The following is a 23,380-nucleotide window of genomic DNA, read 5'->3' on the forward strand; positions in this document are numbered from 1 at the left end:
GGGTAACACATGGGAACGGGCAGCAGGGACGTGAGTGTGAATGCCCACGTGTATAGCCCTCAAGCGTGTCTGCATCAGTTGGATAAGTGTGGGGGATGCCTGTACCAGAAGCTGCACCCAGCAACTTATAGGGGTGGTCAGGTCGTCTCTCGGCACCTCTTAAGCTGGAATAACCCCCGGAAGCCCACTCCTCCAGTGGGCTGACCCGAGGTTTGGAGCCAGACCTCCTTCCTGGGTTCTGAGTTCTTGGGTCAGAGACTGTGAGCTTCCCCTGGGGAGGGGCAAGGTTCCCAGTGATCACAGCACAGCTTTCCTCTCACAGTTTTATTGATCCCCTGCACAGCCCCTCCCAGATGGAGGCTCTGAGATCTCAGATCTTCCGACCTCCAAAGGCGGGGCGGTTCATGTGCTCGGAGGAGGCCAGGAAAGCCTTGAGCTTGGGCCGTGCTGTGAGCCTCGCCACGTAGGCTGAGAGCAGGGGAAGGGTGTCCAGGCAGCCAGGGATCAGCACCTGGTGGGCCAGGAGGAAGTCCAGCAGGTTGTAATCGGCGAAGGAGATCTGAGGACAGAGGTGTGAGGGGATGTTAACTGGTGAGGAAGAGCAGGGGCTGCTCCACTGAGCAAGGCAAGCATCTGCTGTGGAATCAGTTTATCCTTCTGAGAAATGGGTCCACTCGTGCATCTGTATGGGATCAAAGAGGATCGATCCCTGTTTGTGCAGTGCTTAAGCAGCTCACTGAAAGGTTGCAGGTTCAGAACCCACCAGCAGCTCTGCAGAAGCAACATGACAGTCAGCTTCTGTAAAGATCACAGCGTCTATTCACACCCATGTTTATCATGACTTTGTTCACAATAGCAAGGAGTTGGAAACAACCCAAGTGCCCATCAACAAACGAATGCATAGAGAAGCTGTGGTATATTCACACAATGGAATACTATGCTGCATTGAAAAACAAGGAGCTCATGAAATATTATTCAAAATGGGTGACCCTGGAGGACATTATGCTGAGTTAAATATCTCAGTCACAAAAAGACAAATACAGCATAGTGCCACTGGGGTAGAATGGGACTGACATCAGGGTTGGGGTAAGACTGAGAAAAACTGGATAAATTATGTATACTGCATTGAAACAGATGAGTGAGAAAACAGTTTAAAAGTGATGTATGTTAGGGTATTATCAAGGTTATCACAAGAGTCCAGAATGAAGGTTGCCTAGTGGAGTGTGTTCGGGGCTGGGGTGGGGGGATGGGGATGGGGATTGTATACCAATGAAGGAATTTTTCTTCAAAGAGAGGAATGAACTGGGGGAGGGGCATAGGCAGGGAGAACAGTGCAACAATGAATGAATGGAAATAAAAAAATCTCTGTAAATGTTCATTAAAAGTAATTAAAAAATATTAATACTGCCTGCAATAATGAATGAATGGAAACCCTAAGTCTCTGTAAACGTTCATTAAAATTAATTTAAAAGAAAAAAAAAGATCACAGCATCTGGAGGCCTGTGGAAAGCTCATCCTTGTCCTACGGGGCCACGTGCTTGGATGCTCTGGGTGGGAATCTACTTGAGGGCAGTTGGGTTTTATATAAGATTGAACTGACAACAGCAACTCAAAAAACTCAACAGGAACCTTAGAGGGCAGTGGGCAGGCTGGTGCCAGGTCACAAGGGAGAGGCAACTCAGAAAAGGAGCTTGAGGATGCAACCAGGACTGGAAGAACATGACCAGTGCCACTGACCTGGGCACGCCGACACTTGAAATGGGGCTGTTTTGCTGTGTACGTTCTCAGAATAAATAAGTACTTTTTAAATAAAAAACTAAAGTAAGTAAGAAGGGGCCTGGCAAGGTGCGGGCAGGCTGGCCGAGCTCACCTGGTCACCCACGATGAAGGCCTGGCCACCCTGGTTCTGGGCTAGCAGGACCTCAAAGGGCTTCAAGTGGCCGGGCAGCTCCTGTGCGTACTGGACCTTGCCCTCCTCCTGCGGACAGTGACACCAGCTGGGTCCAGCCGTCTGGGTGGGCTGCCCAGCCACCGCCCAGCACACCCCACTATCCGCTCACATAGTTGTGGTGGATGAGGTGGCCACAGCGCTTGCGCAGATCCTCCACGCCATCGTTGACCATGTCCACCAGCGCCGCTGCCCGTGTGTCACGGCCGTACAACCCTGGTGACGACCAAGCTCTGGGCTCAAGTGCTGTCAGCCGGCCCCCTGCTTCTCCTGTGCCCCCAAACTTGGGCCTCAACAGGGCACCAGGACCCTGGCTGGGCACTGGCTTTAGGGAGACCCCTCCAGCAGGTCAGGGGTCTGCAGGTCAAGGGAATACCCTAGCCTAGGTTGGAGCAAGCCTCTGGATGGTAACTCCCAGGCCTAGAGGCTGCTGTGGGAGCTGGGCAGACCTGAGCAGGCAGACGGGCATGTTGGGGTCGAGGGCAGGACAACGTGTATGGAGAGGAGACCCCAGGTGGAAGCCAGAGATTCTTCACTCAGGAAACTGCAGAGCGGGGTTGCCTCCCTCTGCGCCCTCTTTTTCTGGTTACCACTCTGGGGATTCTGGGCTTTTCTGGAATCTCCAAATTGGCTATAGAAGTGCCAACTGCTGCCCTGCGTGACACTCCTGTCACCTGGGGACCCAACTGGCTTAAGGAAGTAGGAGCAGGAAGGGCAGTCCCCATGAAGCCTTGGCCCCCCACCAGCACCCCAGGGCTGCCTGCACATTACCACCCAGGAAACTGACCCAGCGAACTCACCAGACACTGACAGGCAGAGGCCCGTCCTGTGCCACCACCCGCCTGCCGCCCCCCACACCTGACCAGATGACTGTCTGCACCTCCGCCACCCTGCCCACCGGGCACTCACCAAGGGAGCGGCCCAGGTGGCGCAGGATGGCGTTGGATTGGTACAGGGTGAGGTCTCCGTCCTGGAACTTGGGGAGCTGCCCATAAAGCTGGGGAGACAGGCTGAATGAGGGGCACTGAGCTCAGCTGCTCCTCCCAGAGGAAGCCCCTCAGACCCCGCCCTGTCCCCCCCCCTCTGCGAGGGGCACTCACACAGGACGCCTTGAGCGGGCCCTGCAGCCAAGTCTCCTTGGTGACCACCTCCTCCTTCCAGCTCTGGCCCTGGTCAGCCAGCAGCATGCGCATGGCCTCGCAGCGCCCTGGAGAATACGAGGTGGAGTGGTGATGGGGGTGGGAGTGGGGGTCCCATCGCACAGCGCACGGGGAGGGACCAGACACTCAGCCCTCACTCAGGACAGGAACCAGGGGAATCAGTTCCTTCATATGCTGGGACAAAGGGTCCAGTGGGCTCCCCTAGGTGAGTGAAGTGTCTCTGGGCTGCAGCCCCCAACACTGTCTCCCCTCATAGTCATCTGGGCCAGGGGGGCCCAGCTCTACAGTCGGGGGAGGGGTGGGGGAGGAGAGGGAGGGACAGAGGAACAGAGTCCATCCAGGCTCCTAGCAGGTTCCGGCCCCGCCCCTGCGGAGCCCTGTCCTCTCCCCTCCTCGTCTGGGGGAACCGTGGGTTGCGCACCTCGGACAGGGAAGTAGACGATGGTGTAGGGCGGCACTAGGAGAGAAGACAGACAGCGTGGAGGAGCCTCCCGGGGCTGCACCAACCCCAGGCCCCAGCCCACCAAGCCCGGGCTCTACTCACTGGCAGGAGGTGAAGTTCAAGTGCACAAGGAAGTGGGGAGGAGCGGCCCTTATATTTACCGCTCTGCCACACCCCCACCCGGAGGCGCTGAACCTGGTGTGGACAGAGTGCCAGGGTAAAGGTGGCCTGGGCAGTGGCTTTACAAAAAGCACTCACACCCACCCCACCCCCAAACGCCCAGGCCCCGTGAAACCCTGCCCACTGCACTGGAGGACAGAGAAGTGCTCCCCACAGGTGTTTCTGGGAGGTGAAACTTTGGAGAAGCAGACTGCCACAGCTTCCTCCAGAGCAACCGGTGGGTTCAAAAGCTGCCTTTGAGACAGTAGTTGAATGCCTTAGCCACAGCGCCACCAGTGCTTCTGGCACATTGTGCTGTGCACTGTCGAGTCTGAATGGACTCTTAGTCGACCCTCTGGAAGGTTAATCACCGGGGAAGAGACGTCCATCTTTCTCAGAGCAGCTGGTGGATTCGAACCACATGTCTTTGTCTTGGCAGCACACTTCCTTAACCCCCCTAAGCTCCTCTGGGCACATTACAGGAGCTCATGAAATGCTCGTTGAATGAATGAATGTTGTTGTTGTTGTTGTTATGTGCCATCGAGTCGTTTGCGACTCATAGAGACCCTATGTATAACAGCCCTAAACCCTGCTCTGTCCTGTGCCAATCCCACTGCCTCTGACACACCCATCCTGATTACCCCAGTCACTAAATCAATCCATCTCATAGAGGGTCTTCCCCTCTTGTGCCGCCCCTCCACCCTTCCAAGCATCATGTCCCTCTCCAAGGACCTGTCCCTCCTTGCAACATGCCCAAAGCCCAGACGAAGCCTCAGAATCCTTGCCTCCAAGGAGTAGCTTCGTTTAACCCTCTCCAGGATGAATCTGTTTGTTTTCTTGGCAGTCCATAGTACAGTCAATACTCTTCTCCAGCACCACAGCTCAATGAATACAATATCTATAAACAGACATGTTCATTTATAGTCTTGCCCCATGACAGTAATGTTACAAGCCATGGAGTCTCCTGTGACTCACTGTGATCCTATATACAATAGCTCTGAACCTTGTCCTATCCCCACTAACCATCCTCACTGACTCCAACATACTCCCCCTTTACCTCAGTTACGGTGTCAAATCAATCCATCCCATCCGAGTTCTTCCTCTCCCGCACTGTCCCTCCACCCTTCCAAGAATGATGTCCTTCTCCAAGGTCCCTCCTGCCACATGTCCAAAGTATGTGAGATGGAGCTTCAAATTCCTAGCCTCTAAGGAGAAACTTGGTTTCACCCTTTCCAAGCCCTGTTTATTCTCTTGGCAGTCTACGGTATGTTCAATATTCTCCTCCAGCACCACAACTCAAAAGTATCAATTCTTCTTCTGTCACCTTAGTCATTGTCCAGCTCTCTGATGCACAGCAAGTAATCACAAACACCAAGGCCTGGAACGGATGCACCTTAGTCCCTAGACTGACACCATTGCTCATTAGCACTTTGGAAAGATCCCTGACAGCAGATTTTCATTTCCTGACTGCTGGTATCAAGAGCTGATTGTGGAAAGCAAATACATCATCTGAGATGAGGGAATTGAAGCACAGAGAGGCTCGGTGACTTGCCTAATGTCACACAGCTAGTAAGCAGCAAAGTCAGTATTTAAGCCCAGGTCAGCCTGGTTCCAGGATCTCGCACCCCATGCCTTCCTCTGCAGTGTCTTTACAAACTCTTTCTTTGACTAAACCTTCAAACCAAAAATCAAGCCCACTGCTGCCAAGCCAGTTAGGACAGAGCAGAACTGCCTCATGGGATTTTTAATGCTAAAAGTCACATCTTTCTCCTGTGGAACAGCTGGTGGGTTTGAACTGCCAACCTTTTGGATAGCAGCTCAATGCTTAGTCTACAGTGCCACCAGGGCACTCCATACCCTCCATATCCCATGCCCTCCAAGTGGTGGGATGTGGGTGGCTGGGAAGACAGAGAGACAGGAAGAGGCAGAGCGTCCTAGACCCCAGAGGGCTGTGTCCTCCCAGCCTGAGCCCAGCGCCCTCTTCCCAGCAGCCCTGTCTGGCCCTGCAGCCCATTCTCCTCCTGGAGGCCCGTCTCACAGGAGCTCAGTGTAGCTCCCTGGACACCCAGCTGAGAAAGAGGAACAGGACCACCGTCCATCCCCACTCAACTCAAACTCATCATCATCGAGTGAGCATCCACACTCCAGCGGGCTTTCAGGAGGCTGTGAATATCACAAGATGAGGTTGCCTCTCTTCCATGGACCTGCTCATGTGTTTGAACCAGAGGAGAGGTGCTGCATTCAAGTTTAGCAGCACAATATAGCAAAGATCCCAGAGGTGGAATCTGCAGTGAGCCTGTGCCCTGGCTGGATTATCTATCATCCCTGACTCAACAGCTGAAGGAACAGCTGCCCAGCTGTTAGCAGCTTACAGAGAGCTTTCCTATAAGTGATCTCATCTCCCAGGGAGCAGGGGAGGAGGGCAGGAGGGTGGCACCTCTGTTCCCATTACACAGAGGTGGACATCAAGGGTCAGGGCCCACATTGTTACCCAGAGCTCCACAGCCACTCCCTTTGTTTAGAAGTATCTGGAACTCGAGCCACTGGGAGATCTGCTCCTGTCATCTGGCCAGTCACCTGCCCACCGACTCCCTCTAGCCAGTCTCTGTGGCTTCTGAGCTGGCTGTCCCCCCTGGACTGTGTGGTGGTGCTGGGCTGAGCCTGCCCACTTTTCTTCATCCGTGGTCTTCTGTATACACAGACCCCAGTCAGCTCTGCACCACTCTCCTCTGGGACCCAGATTGATGATGTCTCAGCCCAACAGGTCAAGCGTGTCCCTTTGTCCATCTACAACCTCCAGTCCTCGTAGCCCCTGCACATGCATTTGCTGCTTTATTGAAAGAGAATTCATGGAGCGGAAAGATCGCCCTTGTCAAGTATACAACTCTGTGGGTTTTAGTATATTCACGGGTTATACAACCGTCACCACTAATTCCATGTCATCACCTCAAAAAGAAACCCCAGCCCCTGGCAACTGCTAATCTGCTTTCTGTCTTTTTGGATTTGCCTGTTCTGAACATTTCGGATAAATGGAATTACACAATACCGGGCCTTTTGTGACTGACACAATGGGTTCTGAGGCTTATCCATAGGATAGCGTGTAACACAATTTCAGTTCTCAAAGCTGAATACTGTTGCACTGAGTGGATAGATACACTGCACCTCATTTCTCTGTTTAGTGGGTGGTAGAATGTGGCTCACTTCCACTTCTTGGTGACTATGAGTAATGCTGTTGTGAACATTCACATACAAGCGTCTGTGTCGACCTGTGAGTTCCCAGGTCAGATAATACCCTTAGCTGTTTCCAAAGCAGTTACACCCATTTTACATTCTCAGCAAAAATGTGTAAGGGTCCAAGTTCCTTGCATTTTCACAAGTCATTGTATGATCGTTTTTTTTTTCTTCCGTCTGTGTGTGAAGTTGTATTTCCCTGGGATTAACAGTGCTGAATGTTGAGTTCAGCTTGTAGAAAACAGAGTGAAGAACTCTGATCTTTGCTGTTCAAGGAATCACAGGCCAGAGGTGAGGGACACAGGGCATTGATTAGTGTTCATCAAGCATGACTGGGCCAGACAGCATGCATCGCACTACCACGTCCGAACCAACTCATAGCTGGGCCTTCAGTGGCTCTTTAGAGGCTGCAAAGTACATGAGGAGATTGTCCAGCTTTCTCTCACAGAGCAGTCAGTGGATTCAAACTGCCTACCTTTGAGTTGGTGACACAGCTCCACTAGGCCACCAGAGCTCCCAGACACCATGCTGTTGTTGTTTGCTGTCGAGTTAGTTGTACTGCAATCCCAGAGGTACACGCTTCAAATCCACCAGATGCTCTGCCGGAGAAGGAGGGAAAATTTCCCTCCTGTACCAGTCAGATCTGATTTGACGGTACACGGACAATAAAAATAAAAATTTAAAAAAAAAAAGAAGTGAACTATAGCTAGCCCTCCAGTAGGTTTTCAGAGGGGGGACTTCTGATCTTTCTCCCATAGAGTATCTGGTGGATTCAAACAGCATGCCTTTGGGATTGCAGTGCAGCTTCTTACCACTAGACCATCAAAGCTTCTCAGACACCATGAGAGACATTGAAATGGGTAAGATATAAAAGTCACATTTTTATATCTCTGAATCATGCTGGAAATGTTTTTTTTTTATATTTTAGATTTTATTTGTATTTGACCGGATGTTTCAAAGGATAGTTAGTTAATCTAAATATGTAGTTAAATATGTACATTGCTGCAATAATACTTGTAAGAACTGCATAGTCTTATTTTAAATAAAATAAAAAATTAAATCCCTGTAATAAACTAGAGTTTGCTAAGAGTAGAGGTATTTGGTTACATGCACTCAAAATAGTACAGTGAGTGGAAAAGCAAGCATTGTAAATATGACTACAATCCTTACCAACACACATGGAACCATTTTTTCCCCAATAAAAAAGCTAGTCCAGAAAATGTTTCATGGTATAAAGATTTATCATTTCCAGATCACGGTGAAAGGAACTTGAGTAATTTATCAATTCTATTTTCTACTTATGTCTTAGAAATACCTCACTAAAACTGGTATCTGACACAACAGAATGATGCTTGCAGACTGTCACATTGTAGTGACAGTACGGATATTGATAATTACAGACACATTTGGGTATTAAATGATCACCTCTTAATTAGATATTTATATAGAACATTGGTCCAATAACATGAAAAAGGAGAACAGGAGCTAGAAATGTATTTCACTTAATATTCAGACATAAAATGTAACCATTCTGTTCATTATTCTTTGCAGATAAGTCCTTTTTTCCCCCATGTTGAAATCTGAAGGCAATTAAATCCTGGCATTTTTCCAAGCTACTGTATGAACAGGATGCTGAAGGCCATCACTACACAGCATACAGCAACATAAGGACTCTTCCGTTCACCAATTCTGGCACACTTCCAAAAGATACCCAATAGTCCAGTTTTATTCCTGTCCAGGACGCTGGGTGTCAAGGATCGGATATAAGCACAGGTACATATAAGCAGCAATATTACAGTCAAAAGACTCTGAAAGTTGAAAATGGCAGACATAGTGAGGCCGGCGAAGCCCCAGCCACATCACCCTTCCGGGCTCAGGGCGGAAAAGGCGGGCCTGGAAATGTTTAAGAATTCAATTTCACTTAAGGACTGTTGTTGTTGCTGTTACGTACTGTCTAGTTGCCTGCGACTCATAGACACCCTAAGTACAAAAGCTCTGAAGCCTGGCCTGTCCTGAGCCAGTCTCACTGACTCTGTCACACTTATTCCCATTGCCTAGCTACTCTATCAATCCATCTCATCCAGGGTCTTCCTCTCCTAAGCTGTCCCTACACCCTTCTGAATAGGAGGTCTGTCCTTCTCCAAGGATCGATCCTTCCTGGCTACATACCCAAAGTATGTGAGACAGAGCTTCAAAATCCTTGCCTCCAAGTAGAAATTTGGTTTCACCCTTTTCCAAGACAGACCTGTTTGTCTTTTTTGGAAGTGCATGGTATGGTCAAGATCTTCTCCAGCACCACAGCTCAAAGGCATTGATTCTTCTTCTGTCATCCTTCATCATTGCCCAGCTCTCTGATGCATAGCGAGTAACTGTGAAGACCATGGCCTGAATCAGGCGCACCTTAGTCTCTAGATTGACATTGTTGCTTCTCAGTACCCTCAAAAGGTCCTTGACAGCATACTTACCTAATGAAATTTGTGTTTTGATTTCCTGACTGCTGGTGCCAAGAGTATTGATTGTGGAGTCAGGCAAGTTGTAATTGTTAACAACCTCTTTTCCATCCATCATGGTGCTGCCAATTGGCCTACTGGTGAGAATTTTTGTTTTCTTAATATTGATCTTCAATCCATGCTGAAGACTACAGTCTTTTTTAAAAAAAGGAGGAGGAGGAGGAGAAGAAGGAGGACGAGGATATGGTGTGTACTTTAATGGTGCTCATGTTGTGTTGAGTACCATCAAGTCAGAACTGACCCATAGCTGACCCTCCAGCAGGTTTTCAGAGGCAGTTAATCGCATGGGAGGAGGCTGCCCATCCTTCTCCCATGGTCCTCATAGCTTACTCAATTAACAAAGCTAAGATTTTCACCAGTCGTCCTTCAATCTAGCCACTCATTCCTCCACTCAAGGGTCCATATAAAAGTCAAACATTAAACATCAAACATCTCGGGCCACAAGCCAAGCCACTTATACACCTATCCATCCAACTGTCCATCTATCTACCCAATCATTCATCTGTCTGTCAGTCCATCTATCTTCCTGACCACTCAGTCATTCTTTGATCTATCTGCTCATTCATCCCTTTATCTACCCATCCAACCATCTCTCTGTATAATAATACTTCATCTACCCAATCATTAAGCATTGAATTGTCTGCTTGTTTTTCTACCAAGCATCCTCTTCTTGCAAGTATCAACCTGTCTACTCTTCATTCAATTTCCTATCTACTCACCCAACTAAGCATTTACGTATTCATCCTTTCACCCCTCCACCTGTCTGTCCTTCCATCTGCTCAATCAGGCATCCTTGCAACCATTCAAAACCAGTCAATCAAATGATCCACCCATCCATTAAACCAGCCATCTGTTCACCCACCTACATATTCATCTATCCATCCATCCATCCGTCCATCCATCTGCCCCCTCCCCCCGCCCCAGCACTCACTGCTGACTCACCCGCCTGGGGCACTGGCTTGGAACACCAGCTTGACTTATTCAGGCTGCACCAGTCAAGGGAATTATCTGCATACTCTAGGATGCTGGCCATTGAGCCAAGAGAAATTTCCAAACCAGTTCTTTCTCATCTAGACACAAACCTTTGCTACCTGGATGAAAGCATTCTATCTGATCAATTACAGTCCTGGTGACTTCTTGAGTGGCTGTTTGGACACGGCTCCATCCCTCTTCTATGCATCCCCCACTTGTTGAGACTTTCCTGTGTGCCAGGGATCTGTTATGTCCTCTACCATTTAATCCAATGACACCATGAGGTAGATACTAAGTCAACCTCCATTTTCCAGACGAGGAAACTGAGGCTTAGAGAGGTGAAGCACCTCTAGGATCGCATGGTAAGTTCATGGTGAAACCCAGGTCTACAGTACAGACACTGTCTCTCGGTGAAAAGTGAAGAATTGTTGTTTATGTTATAAGGGTGCTTCTGGGGCACCCTGGTCTCCGGGAGATGTGACCCAGGACATAGAAGTCTGAAGGGTGTGGTCCTGGAGGCCCCGCCTCCACCAGTGAGCCCTCTTCTCCACGGGCCACCTGGCTGATGACAATTTACCTCCCAACACTGGTCTTCCTTCAGCCCCTTAGAGCCAGAGCCACTTTGGGGCTGCTCCTTCGGAAGAGTGTTACCCCTTTCTCTTCACTTCCCAGCTCCCACTCTCTCCTCCGCCCCCCCCACTTCGTCGTGCCCACACACCCCGCCCCACTCCAGCCACAGGGCGCTCTGCTCTCCTTCCTGTAGGTGCACCCGATGCACACATCCATCCATTCCACCTCTGAGTCGGCTGAAGATGCATCTGCCACGAGGTGGGCAACCCGAGAGGCAGGACCTTGGAGGCAAGAGGGTTCTCGGCACCTAGGAAGACCCTCAACCAGATGACCGACACAGCGACTGCTGCAGTGGTCTCAAGTGTGTCAGAGAGGACGAGGCCGGCACAGGACGGGGCAGGGCTCAGATCTGCTGTGTCTGGGGCTCCTGTCAGCTGTACTTGACTCGATGGCACCTCACAACAACAACAACACGACCACAGATGCTCAGCCCACACTGGCTGAAGACTCGGACCCTCTGAAGTTTTCCTCACCTGTATCTCCTCCAACAGGCCCTGGTGGCACCGTGGTTAATCACTTGGCTGTTCTGGAAAGTCAGTGTTTGTACCTCAGTAGGAAGGGCTGACTGCTTCTGTCAAGATCATGGCCTCAAAAGCCCTATAGGGGGTTCTGCTCTGTCACATGGGGTCACTGGTGCCAGAACTGACTCAAGGGCATATGACACCCCCTCAGTGGCTCCCCCTGAGGGCCTCCACCAACATGGCTGTGAGGGAAGCCGAATATCAAATTTAATAATAGTAGACCAAATGCTGTATCGGGAAATGAGGGAGGCTTAATACAAGCTGAAGGTCACCTTGTGACACTAGGGCGTTCCCTAGGAGTCAACATTGTTCTTAGTTTTTATCAAATGAATCCCTCCCTCTTGAGATTAACATAAAGAGGAACTTGGCCTTATCTGTAAAAGATTTCACCATTATCCTTTGTTTTGTACTTCCTTGTTTTTCTATATAAAGACTCAGAGAAGCGTTGGCTCGGGGCCTTCAGTCATGGGAACTGTTGGCCCCCTGTTTTACACTCTCTGTTCTATATCATTCCTGGCTGTTTGTCTCTTTATTATAAATTTATTCTATTCTTTGGGACCCTTGGTCTGCAACATGGCTGCGGGACACATGAGCACTCAGGACACTGGTTCACACTGACCTGAAAGGTCCTCAGAGCTCGCTCACTCAGACCACCCACAGGCTGCCTCACCCCGACTTTCTCTTCCCACCCCCAGGCTTCCTCAAGCGTGGACTGACGGCTCCCAGGCCTTGGTGGCTCCCTGGTGGCCCTTTCCCCAGTTGGCTGTGGCTGAGAGCTGGCCCCTCCAGGCTGGCCCTTGGGGACTTCTCAGAGAAAGTGCCTGAATGGATGGTCGAGTGGCTGAGAGCGGCCAGAGCCACCAGCTCAGGTGGCAGGTGTCTGGCGGGATCTGGTTCCCTGGGACAAAGGCCAGTGTGGGGGGCAGGTGAATAAATCATGAGGGGCTTGGAGTGAGGCGGGAGCAGGACAGCTGACCTCATTCTCAGAGGTGAGGAGCAGGTGGCTGGCGGTGAGTGGGCAGGGCCATGGAGGGGACACAGGGTGAGGGGAGCTGTCTGGCCCACCCCCACCCTTTCTGTCTGAGAAGTAGGAGGCTGGAGGTCAGTGGGACCCTGGTGGGAGTGCAGACAGGAGGGGAAGTGTGACCTACAGAGGTGTCCTGGGACTCTGGAAACACAGAGGGGAAGAGAGGGAGGCCTGTAATCTCAGGGATGGTGGGTAGGGGGCTAGGCAGAGCGAAGATGGACAGACAGCAGTGAGGAAAAGTCTGAGGGCAGCAGAGAGGGCATGAGTGGGTTAGAGGCCCACACAGAGACTGCTGGGCAGAGATCCGAGGGGCAGCTACAGTCAACACACAGGCACCCCTGAACAAGACAGGTACAGGCACGGGAAGACGGACCACAGAGGTCCAGGGATACTGGGGGTGCAGGGGCCACGGGTCTGCAAATACAGAGGTTCACAAGAAGTCTGGAGGGAGGCAGAAACGGAGGGAGGGAGGGAAGAAGCTCCGAAAGGGCGGGGCGCCACAGGGAGCAAGGCCCATATCAGGACTGCAGGGTGGCCATGGGCCTGGGGCGAGGCTTTCGGGGAGGGGATGACCAGGCTGGCAGGGCTGTGTCATGGAAGTAGGGACCAGAAAGGACCTGGACCCTGCATGAGTCCCATGGCCCATGGAGGGGAGACAGGGAAGAGAATAACAGGGGTCACACGATCACACAGACAACTGCCCACTGAGCTCCCTCCCACAGGAGGTAGGAGACCAGACGGGGGGCAGTGCCCCTCCACCAGCAGAAGGTGCCAAGTTCCTGTTCCCATGGCCCTGCCTCAGGGCCCAGCTGGTAGCAGCCTCCCCACCGGGGACCCCAGCCCTTCAGAGGGCATTCCAGGGCCCAGCCGCACCCTGGACAGCCCAGAGATCAACAGACGACACGCTCTTCTCCAAGAGCTAGAGGCCCAGGTGCAGGCGGCTTACGGGCAGGTAAAGGGGGCCCAGGGTGCAGGAGAATAGGTAAAGGGAATGGGTACAAGTGGCTACAGGCAGGTAAAGGCAGAGGGGTGCAGGTGGCCAAGTGAGCGGGGCCCAGGGTGTAGGAAATAGGTAAGGGGGGACAGGTGTAGGTAGCTACAGACAGGTGCCTGTAGGCAGGTAAAGGGGGACAGGTGAGTCACCCTTAATTGCAGGGGACTGAGGGCATAAACCCTATCCCCACAACTTCCCTGGGAGCCTAAAAGAGAGAGGGTCCCAGGGAGGTAAGAAGAGTTGTCTCTCCCTCTGCCCTGCCTCCACTCACAGCACCCACAGTCAGCTCCCCCCAGATTGCCCAGTACAGGGGTCCAGTCAGGCAGGAGTGCCCAGGGTGTCCAGGTGGGGAGAGTCTGGGGCAAAGCCAGCATGTTGGCAGGACCTTCCTGGGCTGGGTGGAGCAGGCCAGACAGTGAGAGGAGGGGTCTGCCATGTCCCCAGCCCCCAGTGTCATCTTCGCTCTGTGGGGACAGACATGTCAGGCCTCCTCCGCACACAGTGGCTGCCTAGCTTTCCTCCTCCCGGGCCCTGGCCCTGCTTCTCAAGATGTTAAACCTCTCCTGATTGAGAGAGATCAGGAGTAAAGGGCGGGGAACGGAGGATGCTGGATAGGGGCAACTGGAAGACCCTCACGGGTGAACGTGAGGAAACTGCGCCTTCTTCCTAGGGGCCGCAGGCCCCAAGTGGCCCCCCTCATCAGCAGAGATGCTCAGAGATTATCCCGGATTAGGGCCCAAGCCCCCCTGCCCAGGGCTTGCCTGCTGCCCACCCGCCCCCAGGTTTCCCCATGAACCCTGGGAAAATCCCGAGTCCTCCCAGCTCAGTGGGAGAGGCCGGCCAGGCGCTGCCCAGGACGCCTGCCTGCCTGGTGCTGGGGTCCATGGGAAATTGTGCCAAGCGCCCCAGGCACCAGGGGCTCAAGGTAGGAGGACGTGGGGGAGGGGGGAGACATCAGGGTCAGGAGACTAGCTGGACCCCAGAAGGAGGTTAACTGGAGGGGCAGGGGTCTTCTGTGAGGGTAGGGCTGGCTGGAGGTGGAATATACAGCCCAGGATGGAGGGGAGTTGCCCACTAGAAGCCTTCAGACTCTGACCCACCTGAGTCTTGGCTCCCAGAGAACACTTGGGTTCCCCTGTCCCCTCAGTCAGTTCACTGGGCTCCCAGCTGCCCAGTCAGCCACCCTGGCCTTCCTACAGCCCTACTCGCTGCAGCTGGTCCTGGCCCGTAGGACAGAGGGCTCTGCTGGCTACTGGCTTCCTCAGTTGCCTTGACCAAGGCTTTTGCCTTTTCTGGACCTTGGTTTGCCAACTGAACAGTCGGGATGGGCCTGTCCAGCTTTGATGCCAGTGTCCATCCATCCCTCTATGTTCTGGGCAGGAGCGACGATGGTGGGGTGGGGCAGCCTCGAGCTCACGGCCAGCTCTGCTGCAGGACCTCGGGCAACAGCCTTGCTCTCTGCCGGGGGGCTCCCATCTCAGCCCCAGCCCCAGCCCCAGTCCCGACGAGCGGGGCCCAGGCTCAGGGATCCAGGGCTACTCGGTGTTCAGCGGCCTGGTGGGGCCCGCCTGCATCTTCCTGCGGCCCAGCATTGCTGCCACGCAGTTCGTATGTATGGCCACCCACAGCCCTGCACTGGCCTATCACCCTTCACAATGACAAGGGCAGAGGACCAAGTGGGCAAAGGCCCACAGCGCCAAGGCTGGTGGTGGATGAGGGTGGAGAAATGGAGAGAGAGGACCCCAGAGACAGAAATTAGATCAAATAGGAGGAGACCTAGGGAGAGAGGCCCAGAGAAGCACCACAAGGGATGCCCAGGGGTGGGGTGTGTGCCAGGGACCCCAGGGACAGAGATTAGGAGGGACGCAGTGACAATGAGCCCAGCAAGGCCGGAGGTTCTGCCCAACCTTCCGGTCAAGAGTGGTGGGGAGCAGGGGAGACCCGGGGGGAGTGGTTGGGCATAGGGCAAGCTTGAATGCCCTGAGACACCAGACCAGTCAGCAGATAGAGGGCAAAGCTGAAGCTGAGAAAGGAGGTGCTGGGGGGGAACCCAAGGAGCAAGAAAGAAGAACCACAAGTGTCTGCAGGGGGGACACCTAACCTCTCCGTGCCCCTCAGGACCGGGAGTTGCGGCCAGAGGAGATTGAAGGTAACGGGCCAGAGAAGGAGCTAGACTTCCCAGAAGGGGTGGGCACAGGGGCATGTGACACAGGACAGGGCCATCAAGGTGGGGGCCAGAGGGTCTTAGCAATGTCTGGGAGGAAGAGGGAGCAGAACGGGGCTGCAGGGACCTCTCCGCAGTGTAAGAAGGTGGAGACAGGACAGAGCAGGCAGGAACGACATAGTCTTCACCTATCAGAACCCCAGCGGCTCATGGGGACCTTTGGTATTTGAGCAACCCAAAGGCCCTGCCCGGTGCCCGCAGCATGCTAGCTCTGAGTCGGGTACAATGATTTGGCTGACAAGTGCAGAGATTAATTGCAAACAGGTGCAAGGAAGAATGGGAATAAAAGGCTGGAAGGGGCAAATTCAGAGAAGCTTCCCGGAGTAGGAACTCTAAGGGCCACAGAAGGTGGACTTGTGCTCTAGAATGTGACCTCCATGAGGCTCCTTAAATATTTGCTGAAAGAACGAATAGAAAAGGAACAACATGTGCCAAGGCCCTGGGGTACTGAAGGGAAGCCGATGCTTAGAAGGAGGGAATGATGGGGTCAGGGAGAGAAGGGCAGGTGGGCAGGCCAGGACCTGCGGGCACATAGGAAGGACAAACCCCACCATGCCCAGCAGAGCTGCAGGCGGCCTTCCAGGAGTTCGACACGGACCGGGACGGCTACATCGGCTACCGGGAGCTGGGCGCCTGCATGCGGACGCTGGGCTACATGCCCACGGAGATGGAGCTCATAGAAATCTCACAGCAAATCAGTAAGTGTCTCCCATCTGCCCTATCTCCCGGGGCAGTTAGGGGACAGGGTATCTGCCAGAGGGGATTCTCGCACCCCAGGTCCTGGTCGTTCTCTCACATCCCTCTCCGGGATGGGTGAGAACCATTATCTCCATCTGACAGATGAGGAAACTGAGGCTCTGGAAGGTTGAATGCTTTGCCTGATAAGAAACAGTAGTTCAAGTCCAAACCTTTCATGAAACACACTAAAAATAAACAAGGTCAAAGTCTCAGGAGAGTGGTGTTCTTGCCACTTACTCAAAGCTACGGTGGTTCTGGTGGCCCGTGGGTTACCATTGAGCTGCTAAGCGAGAGGGCTTTGATTCCAATCTACCAGTCAGTCCCCTCCACAGGCGAAGGATGAGGCGGTGCGTTCTGCAGGTCATTACAGGGGCAGCTCTGCTGGTGGTGACCGGGGAGCCCGGAGCCCCAGTCTGCGTGAAGCCTCCACCACCGCGGAGTCAGTCTGACTTGGTGACCCTCAGAGGGTCTGCAAAGCTGTAAACCTTTAGAATAAGAGACTGCGCATGTTTATCTCAGCTGGTGGATTTGAACCACTGACCTTTCGGTTAGCAGTGCAACACTCCAAGGCTGTGGATCCGAATTTGTTTTTTTAAGCACATCTGAGCTTTGTTTGGGGGGTGACCCCCATGAGGACACAAGAGACCCCACCTGCAGGGTGCAGAGGGAGGTAGGGCCCAGCCAGCGGCACAGGGAGAGGGGCTATGGCCAGGTGAGGCCCACAGGCCTCTGATGACCCGTCCAGGTGGCGGGAAGGTGGACTTTGAGGACTTCGTGGAATTGATGGGCCCCAAGCTGCTGGCGGAAACAGCGGACATGATCGGGGTCCGGGAGCTGCGCGACGCCTTCCGGGAGGTGCTGCTGGGCCTGCGGGGTTAAGGGGCGCAGAGGGTGTGTCTGTGGGGAGACGGGCGTATCTGCAAGGGGGCAGCGTAGAGAGGGAGATGGAGATGTGTGTAAAGGGGTGAGGTGTGTCTGTGGGGGTGAGACTTGTGGGGGAAACTGGGATGTGGGGGGAGGGGCGGGGATGTGGGGGGCTAGCGGGGATGTGTCTACAGGTGGAGGGGTGTGTCTGTGGGGGCGAGTCATGTGGGAGGGTTAGGTGTATGTACAGAGGATGAGGTGTGCGTTTGGGGAGCACATCATGTCTACATGGGTGGGGTGAGGGGGTAGGTGAGTCTTTGAGAGGCGTGCCAGGGGTGGGGGTTCCTCAGTGGTGGGGGCGTGGTTTGCCTGTGGGCGTGTTCTCGGGGCGGGGCATGGCTGTGGGGGCGGGGCTAGGCGGGTGCGTGATGTCCGCCAGCCTTGACCTTGGCCGCTGCAGTTCGACACCAACAGGGACGGCCGCATCAGCGTGGGCGAGCTGCGCGCGGCGCTCAAGGTCCTGCTGGGCGAGCGGCTCAGCCAGCGGGAGGTGGACGAGATCCTCCAGGACATGGACCTCAATGGGGACGGCCTGGTGGACTTCGAAGGTACCGCCCACCCGCCGGGGCCCCATGCCTGCGCCCCTCCCCACGAGCACCCTCGGTCCCACAGGCGCACTTGACCACCGCAGGAATTCGAATGTCAAAATCAAGAGAGTCACACACGAATTTGTTTTCCAGTGCAGCCATGTTTACACTATACTGTGGTCTGAGAAGCAATGATGCTCATGCTAACCGAAAGGTCATGAATTCAAACCCAGGGGGCCGCGGAGGAAAGACGTAGCAGTCTGCTTCCCTAAGATAGCAACTTTGGCCACCCTATGGGGCAGTTCCTCTAAGTCCTCTAAGGTTGCTGTTGACTGAACGCAGTGAGTTCATGGTGTAGACTACTGCGTGCACGTTATTAAAAAGTTGCAAATGTTCTGAAAATCACCAAAAACTATGCATGCATCACTAAGTTGGGAAATGATCACTGGTTGGAAAAGGGGTTCTGACAGACTCGCTCCATGCAGAGTTGCCACAAGCTTCAATTACTAAAGTAAACGGAACTAACAAGACACAGTACCTGTGAGGCATGATAAAACGAGGCACGCCTGTCTTCAGAAGACATTATTACATGATCAAGAACGTTTAGGTACTTGTCGAGTCACACTGCAAAAGGAAATGGGTGGGGGGGGGAAATGAAAAAAAAAAAAAGGAAATGGTGGAGCCACTTCCATCCAAAATGTCACGGTTTTCCTCTGAGCTGCCTGATCCAGACACCAGGCCTTTCACTATGCTGCATCCCCGTAAAAGGAAAACAAGGATCACATTACACTAGGAAGCCAAGAAAAATTAGTACCTAGTGGTATTCCCTGGTCTGTCTCCCTACCTGTGTCTCTCTCTGCATACCAAGGAATCCCACCTGGGAGCCCCCTTAATAAAGCTTCTTTAGCTTAAAAAAACAAACAAACAAAAAACCAAACAGAAATACATTCCCTGTAGATCCCAAGTGGCTCCTGAGCTTCCTAGAGGCCAAAGCAAAGAGTTTCAATCACAAGATTCATTTTCCCCCTAAAACAAAGCCCCCTCTCCCTGGCCCTGAGGCATATTCCCTAACAGACTCAGGGGACTCCCTCAAAGTGCTCCCCTTGATTCCACTCCCTCCCCTACAAGACTATCAGATTGGCCTTGCTTCTAGTGGGACCCAAAGGCCAGAATCAAAACTTTGGCTTTGTTCTCACAGAGTTTGTACGAATGATGTCTCGTTGAGCCTGGACCAAAGCTGGTGGCAGCAGACAGGACCAAAGGACTGACTACATACAGCTAGCTGATGCCTCCACGTGCTCAGGAAGCCCAGAGCCTGTGGCTTGGACACCCGCAATCCAACCCCAGTTTTCCCTGCCTTCACCTCCACCACACCAGCACAGCCCCCTACCTTGTCTCTGTCTCCCTGAAATAAAGTGTCTTCAAACTCAGGCAGCTGACTTTTGCCTCTCACTGTTCACCTCAAAGGCCCAGTATTTGATCCAGGTCCTGAGGATGTCTTCCTGGGCCACCACACATTGCCATCAAGCCATTTCCAACTCAAGTAGCCCACGGGTGCCAGCCCAGAACTGCTCCATAGATGGTCAGTGGCTGACTCATTGCATCTGCTTTGCAAATACACGCTTTTTACAAATCGAAGGTTTGTGGTAACTCAGTGTCAAGCAAGTCTATCAGTGCAGTTTTTCCAACACCACATGTCCACTTCATATCTCTGTGTCATGTTCTCGTAATTCTCACAGGGTTTCAAAGTTCTCATCATGCTGTTGCCCGCTGCAGCAGCAGGAGGCACAGAGCCTAACATGTCAAACTTCTAACCAAGAGGTCAGCAGTTCTAGTCCACCAGCTGCTCCAAGCCATCTCCTCTTGTAAAGATTTCAGCCTCGGAACGCCGATGGAGCCTCGGCATGAGCCAGCCTCTATTTGCCGGCTGTGGATTGGTCTTATTGCACATCTATTAGACTACAATGTCATGTGTTGCATTTTCATGTGCATTGAGAAACCAGAAAACTGCTGCGGCTCCCTTGATGGCTGTATCTGCTAGACTGTGGTGATCTGGGACCAGGCCTGCACATCTCTGAGGTACGGCTGTAGATGGCCAGGCCTTCCTTCAGAGGTGTCTCCCAGCTCAGCAGCTGGGCATGTGAGTGAGCTGCTGGCCACACCCTCTTGGATCCTCCTGGACTCCAGAGTGTGAGAGCACAGACCCCCTTACCCTCCCCTTTGGATCCTGGAGCCAGCCCAGAACAAATGCCCTTGGGCAGAGATGAAACTGGGTCCTCCTGTGTCTCGCAGAGCTCTGGTATGTGCTGGCCTCTGAGTGTCCTGCCCCTTATCTAGTATGCGGCTCTTGCCAAATCAATTATTAAGTTAGAGGGTGGAGAAGGCGCTTTATCACCTTCACTCTGTGTAGCAGCCTCGGGGGTGCACCACTCAGAAGTGCCTTCAAGGCGAGCTCTGGTGGCCTAGAGGCAAGAAGCTGCCTTGCAATCCTAGAAGGACACAATTCGAATCCACCAGATGCTCTGCTGGAGAAGAACAATCTCCTCCTGTCAGATCCAATTTGACAGTACACACAGAGAGAGAAGTACCTTCGAGAAAGAATGTGCTGTACAGAAGGGTGTGCAGGGAGCTGAGGGCCCCAGCTGTCAGTCAACTATGGGACAAGCCCAGGCCTTTCCCAGAAGCACCCAGTCAATGGCTGAGCAAGATGGGAGGACAGTGGGGGGGAGTGGGGGAGTTCCTGCCCAGCCTCCAGGGCACTGTCCTGGCCTTTAGTTTTAGTAATTCAGCTCCAGCATGATGCCCTGCTCAACCTCACCCCCTCATCGTTTCTCTTCCTTCTTTCGTACTTAACTCAATGAGTTTCCTGAGCACTCCGTGGCACGTCTCCACACTCCAGTCCGGCCCCACAGCTGCATAGCCCCATGTTATAACCTTGCAAATGGAGGCACTGAAGGCCTGTATGACATGCTCACAGCTTCACCGCCTTCTCACTGTCTCCTGACAGCACACACTCCCAGATAATACTTCCTAAAATCCCATGTGCAGTCTGTTACTGTCCTGCTCAGAAACTAGCCACACCTGCCCATCGTCCTCCTGTTGAACAGCCCTCCACTGTCCCCCAAGGTCTCTGGAAGGATGACGAAACAGCACGTTACACAAGCTGGATGAAGCAGAGGTGGGATTGAACCCAGGCCTCCGGGACTTGAAAGTCAGGGGACAACCAAAGTGGGCAGGGACAAGCCTCAGACTTGTCCAGCAAGGGGCCAATCTCCATGGCCATTGCCAGTGAGGAGGGGGTCAAGCTCTCATATCTGCTCAAGAAGTCGGGGGGGCCCTGGCACACACATCTGGCCCTCACCATTGCTGCTGCCTGGGACAGGGGAGGAGGCCGGTGTCCAGCCTGGAGCCTGGATACCGAGGTGCCAGGGCTGGCGGCAGCAGCTTCCATACCACTCGACCTCAGAGATCCCAATTAATCCTTAATCCTCAATTAGGTGATTTCTGCCGCCCGTCCAGCGGCCCTAGGGGGTGAAGCTGAGTCCCCCACCCGGCAGCCTCCCCGGGACCACAGCCCACTCTTCCTCCAGGGCTGGTACAGATGGCATCGCTGCCTGGGAAGACATCTGTCTCCTCTTCGGGGGAAGGGTGCAGTGTGGGCTCTGTGCCAGGTGAAGCCCAATCCCAGCTCAGGGTCAGACTCCCCCACCTGCCCCTAACATGGTAAAGGTGGGGGGGAAACAGCAGAATGGCCTTAAGTGACCACACTGTGTGTGTCACCTCCTGCAATGCCCACATCTTCCCCAGAACTAACTACATCCTCCCACCCCAAAAGGACGCTGGCCCAGGGGCATCAGCAGACACCAGCTGAAGCAGAATCAGAGCCAGAAAGAGAGCAGAAAGCAGAGACTGTGACGGGTGCAGCATCCTCTCCTCGCAAAGGGCCCAAGTGGTGTAGTGATTAAGCAATTGGCTACTAACTGGAAGGCCAGCGGTTCAAGTCCACCAGCTGCTCCATATCAGAAAAAGGCAGAAGCCCATTCCCATAAAGATTGTAGCATGGAAGTTCTATGGCCAGTTCCACTCCATCCTACAGAGCCACTGCAAGTCAGAATGTACTAGATAGTTTGTTTGGATTTGGGGCTTTAGATTTGGTTTCTTTTAACAGGATTTTAGGTTTTGCTGGGTTTCTATTTGTTTGGATTTTTGAATTGTTTTGTTTGTTGCTTTCCTTACCTAAAGGGGGCATCTGCCTCCCTACTCCCACTAACTAACGCCAGTCAGAAACAGGCTGGAGCTACATCATCTGTTGATTTTCCAAGCTGTCGTTGTTGGGTGCCATCAAGTTGAGTACAACTCACAGTGACTTTATGAACAAAGTATCTGAACCCGGTTCTATTCTGCTCCATCCTCACACTTCCTGACACACAAGAGCCCCTTGCAGCAGTTATCACATCAATCCATCTGGTGGCGGGTCTTCCCTCCTTTTTGACCCTCCACCCTTCCCAGCTTCATGTCTCTCTCCAAGGAAAAGCCCCTCCTAGCAAAATGCCCAAGGCACACAAGGTGAAGCCCCATCATTTCTTGCCTCCAAAGAGCACCCTGTCTGCACCCTCTCCAAGATATATCTGTTCATTCTCTTGGCTGTCCATGAGGTGCTCAGGGCTCTTCTCCAACACCACAGCTCAAAGGCGTCAATAATTCTTCTGTCGTCCTTATTCACTGTCCAGCTCTCAGATGCATAGCAAATGATCGGAAAGACCACGGCCTGAATCAGACGCACCTTAGATTTTACAAGAGAAGCTGTAAATTCAGATTTTTTTTAAATTAAATCTACCTTCAATTTGGAGAAGTTATGACTCATTGAGTGAAGTGTGCAAACCGTAAGCGGTTAGTTGACTGGACTTTACTCAGACGTGTGGCTATGATGCTGAGTAAGGCTCTAAGGAGCTTCCAGACCAGGAAAGACTAGGAATAAAGGCCTGGCAGTTTAGTCCTAGAAGTGAAAATGTGAAGCACTGAAAACACCATGAGGTGGGTCGGTGCAGAGGCAGCTTTGCTTCTGAACATTTTAAAGAGTCCTTTGCAGCAGTTATGCCCAATGCACTCTATGACTTGATACTCTGCTTATTGCTTCCATAGACATTAAGTGTGGGTTCAAGTCAAATTAAATCCTTGACAATGGTCCTCTTTTCTCCATTTGACATAATTCTGCCTATCAGTCCATTTGTGAAGATCTTTATCGTGTCAAGGTTTAATCCAGGCTGTAGTCTGAGATCTTCACTAGGAAGTGCTTCGAGTCCTCCTTGCTTCCAGCCAGAAACACTGTACTGTCTGTCTGCACGTGGCAAGTTGCTAACGAGTCTTCCTCCT

The 23,380-nt window shown here is 52.7% G+C and overlaps 2 protein-coding genes and 1 pseudogene across 2 annotated transcripts; 1 reads left to right on the plus strand and 2 right to left on the minus strand.

The window, feature by feature from the left end:
- Positions 1–370: 370 nt before the first annotated feature.
- LOC102847090 (glutathione S-transferase P-like) lies at positions 371–5,573 on the minus strand. The gene is made up of 7 exons (XM_006893404.1): positions 5,567–5,573; positions 3,530–3,565; positions 3,049–3,155; positions 2,858–2,945; positions 2,061–2,164; positions 1,871–1,978; positions 371–559 (listed from the first exon to the last, which is right to left on the minus strand). The coding sequence occupies exons 1-7, from the start codon at positions 5,571–5,573 to the stop codon at positions 371–373; spliced, it is 639 nt and encodes a 212-aa protein (XP_006893466.1).
- A 2,980-nt stretch (positions 5,574–8,553) lies between these two features.
- Positions 8,554–8,772, minus strand: LOC102845868 (annotated as a pseudogene).
- Positions 8,773–13,387: 4,615 nt separating this feature from the next.
- Positions 13,388–19,231, plus strand: CABP2 (calcium binding protein 2). Its single transcript, XM_006893250.1, has 6 exons — positions 13,388–13,552; positions 15,713–15,743; positions 16,382–16,516; positions 17,302–17,411; positions 17,881–18,028; positions 19,206–19,231. Exons 1-6 carry the CDS (start codon positions 13,388–13,390, stop codon positions 19,229–19,231), a joined length of 615 nt encoding a protein of 204 aa, XP_006893312.1.
- The last annotated feature ends 4,149 nt before the right edge of the window (positions 19,232–23,380 follow it).

The sequence above is a fragment of the Elephantulus edwardii genome, unplaced genomic scaffold (genome assembly GCF_000299155.1).
Source record: "Elephantulus edwardii isolate Elephantulus edwardi_28Jun2011 unplaced genomic scaffold, EleEdw1.0 scaffold00126, whole genome shotgun sequence".
NCBI classification, from domain to species: domain Eukaryota; kingdom Metazoa; phylum Chordata; class Mammalia; order Macroscelidea; family Macroscelididae; genus Elephantulus; species Elephantulus edwardii.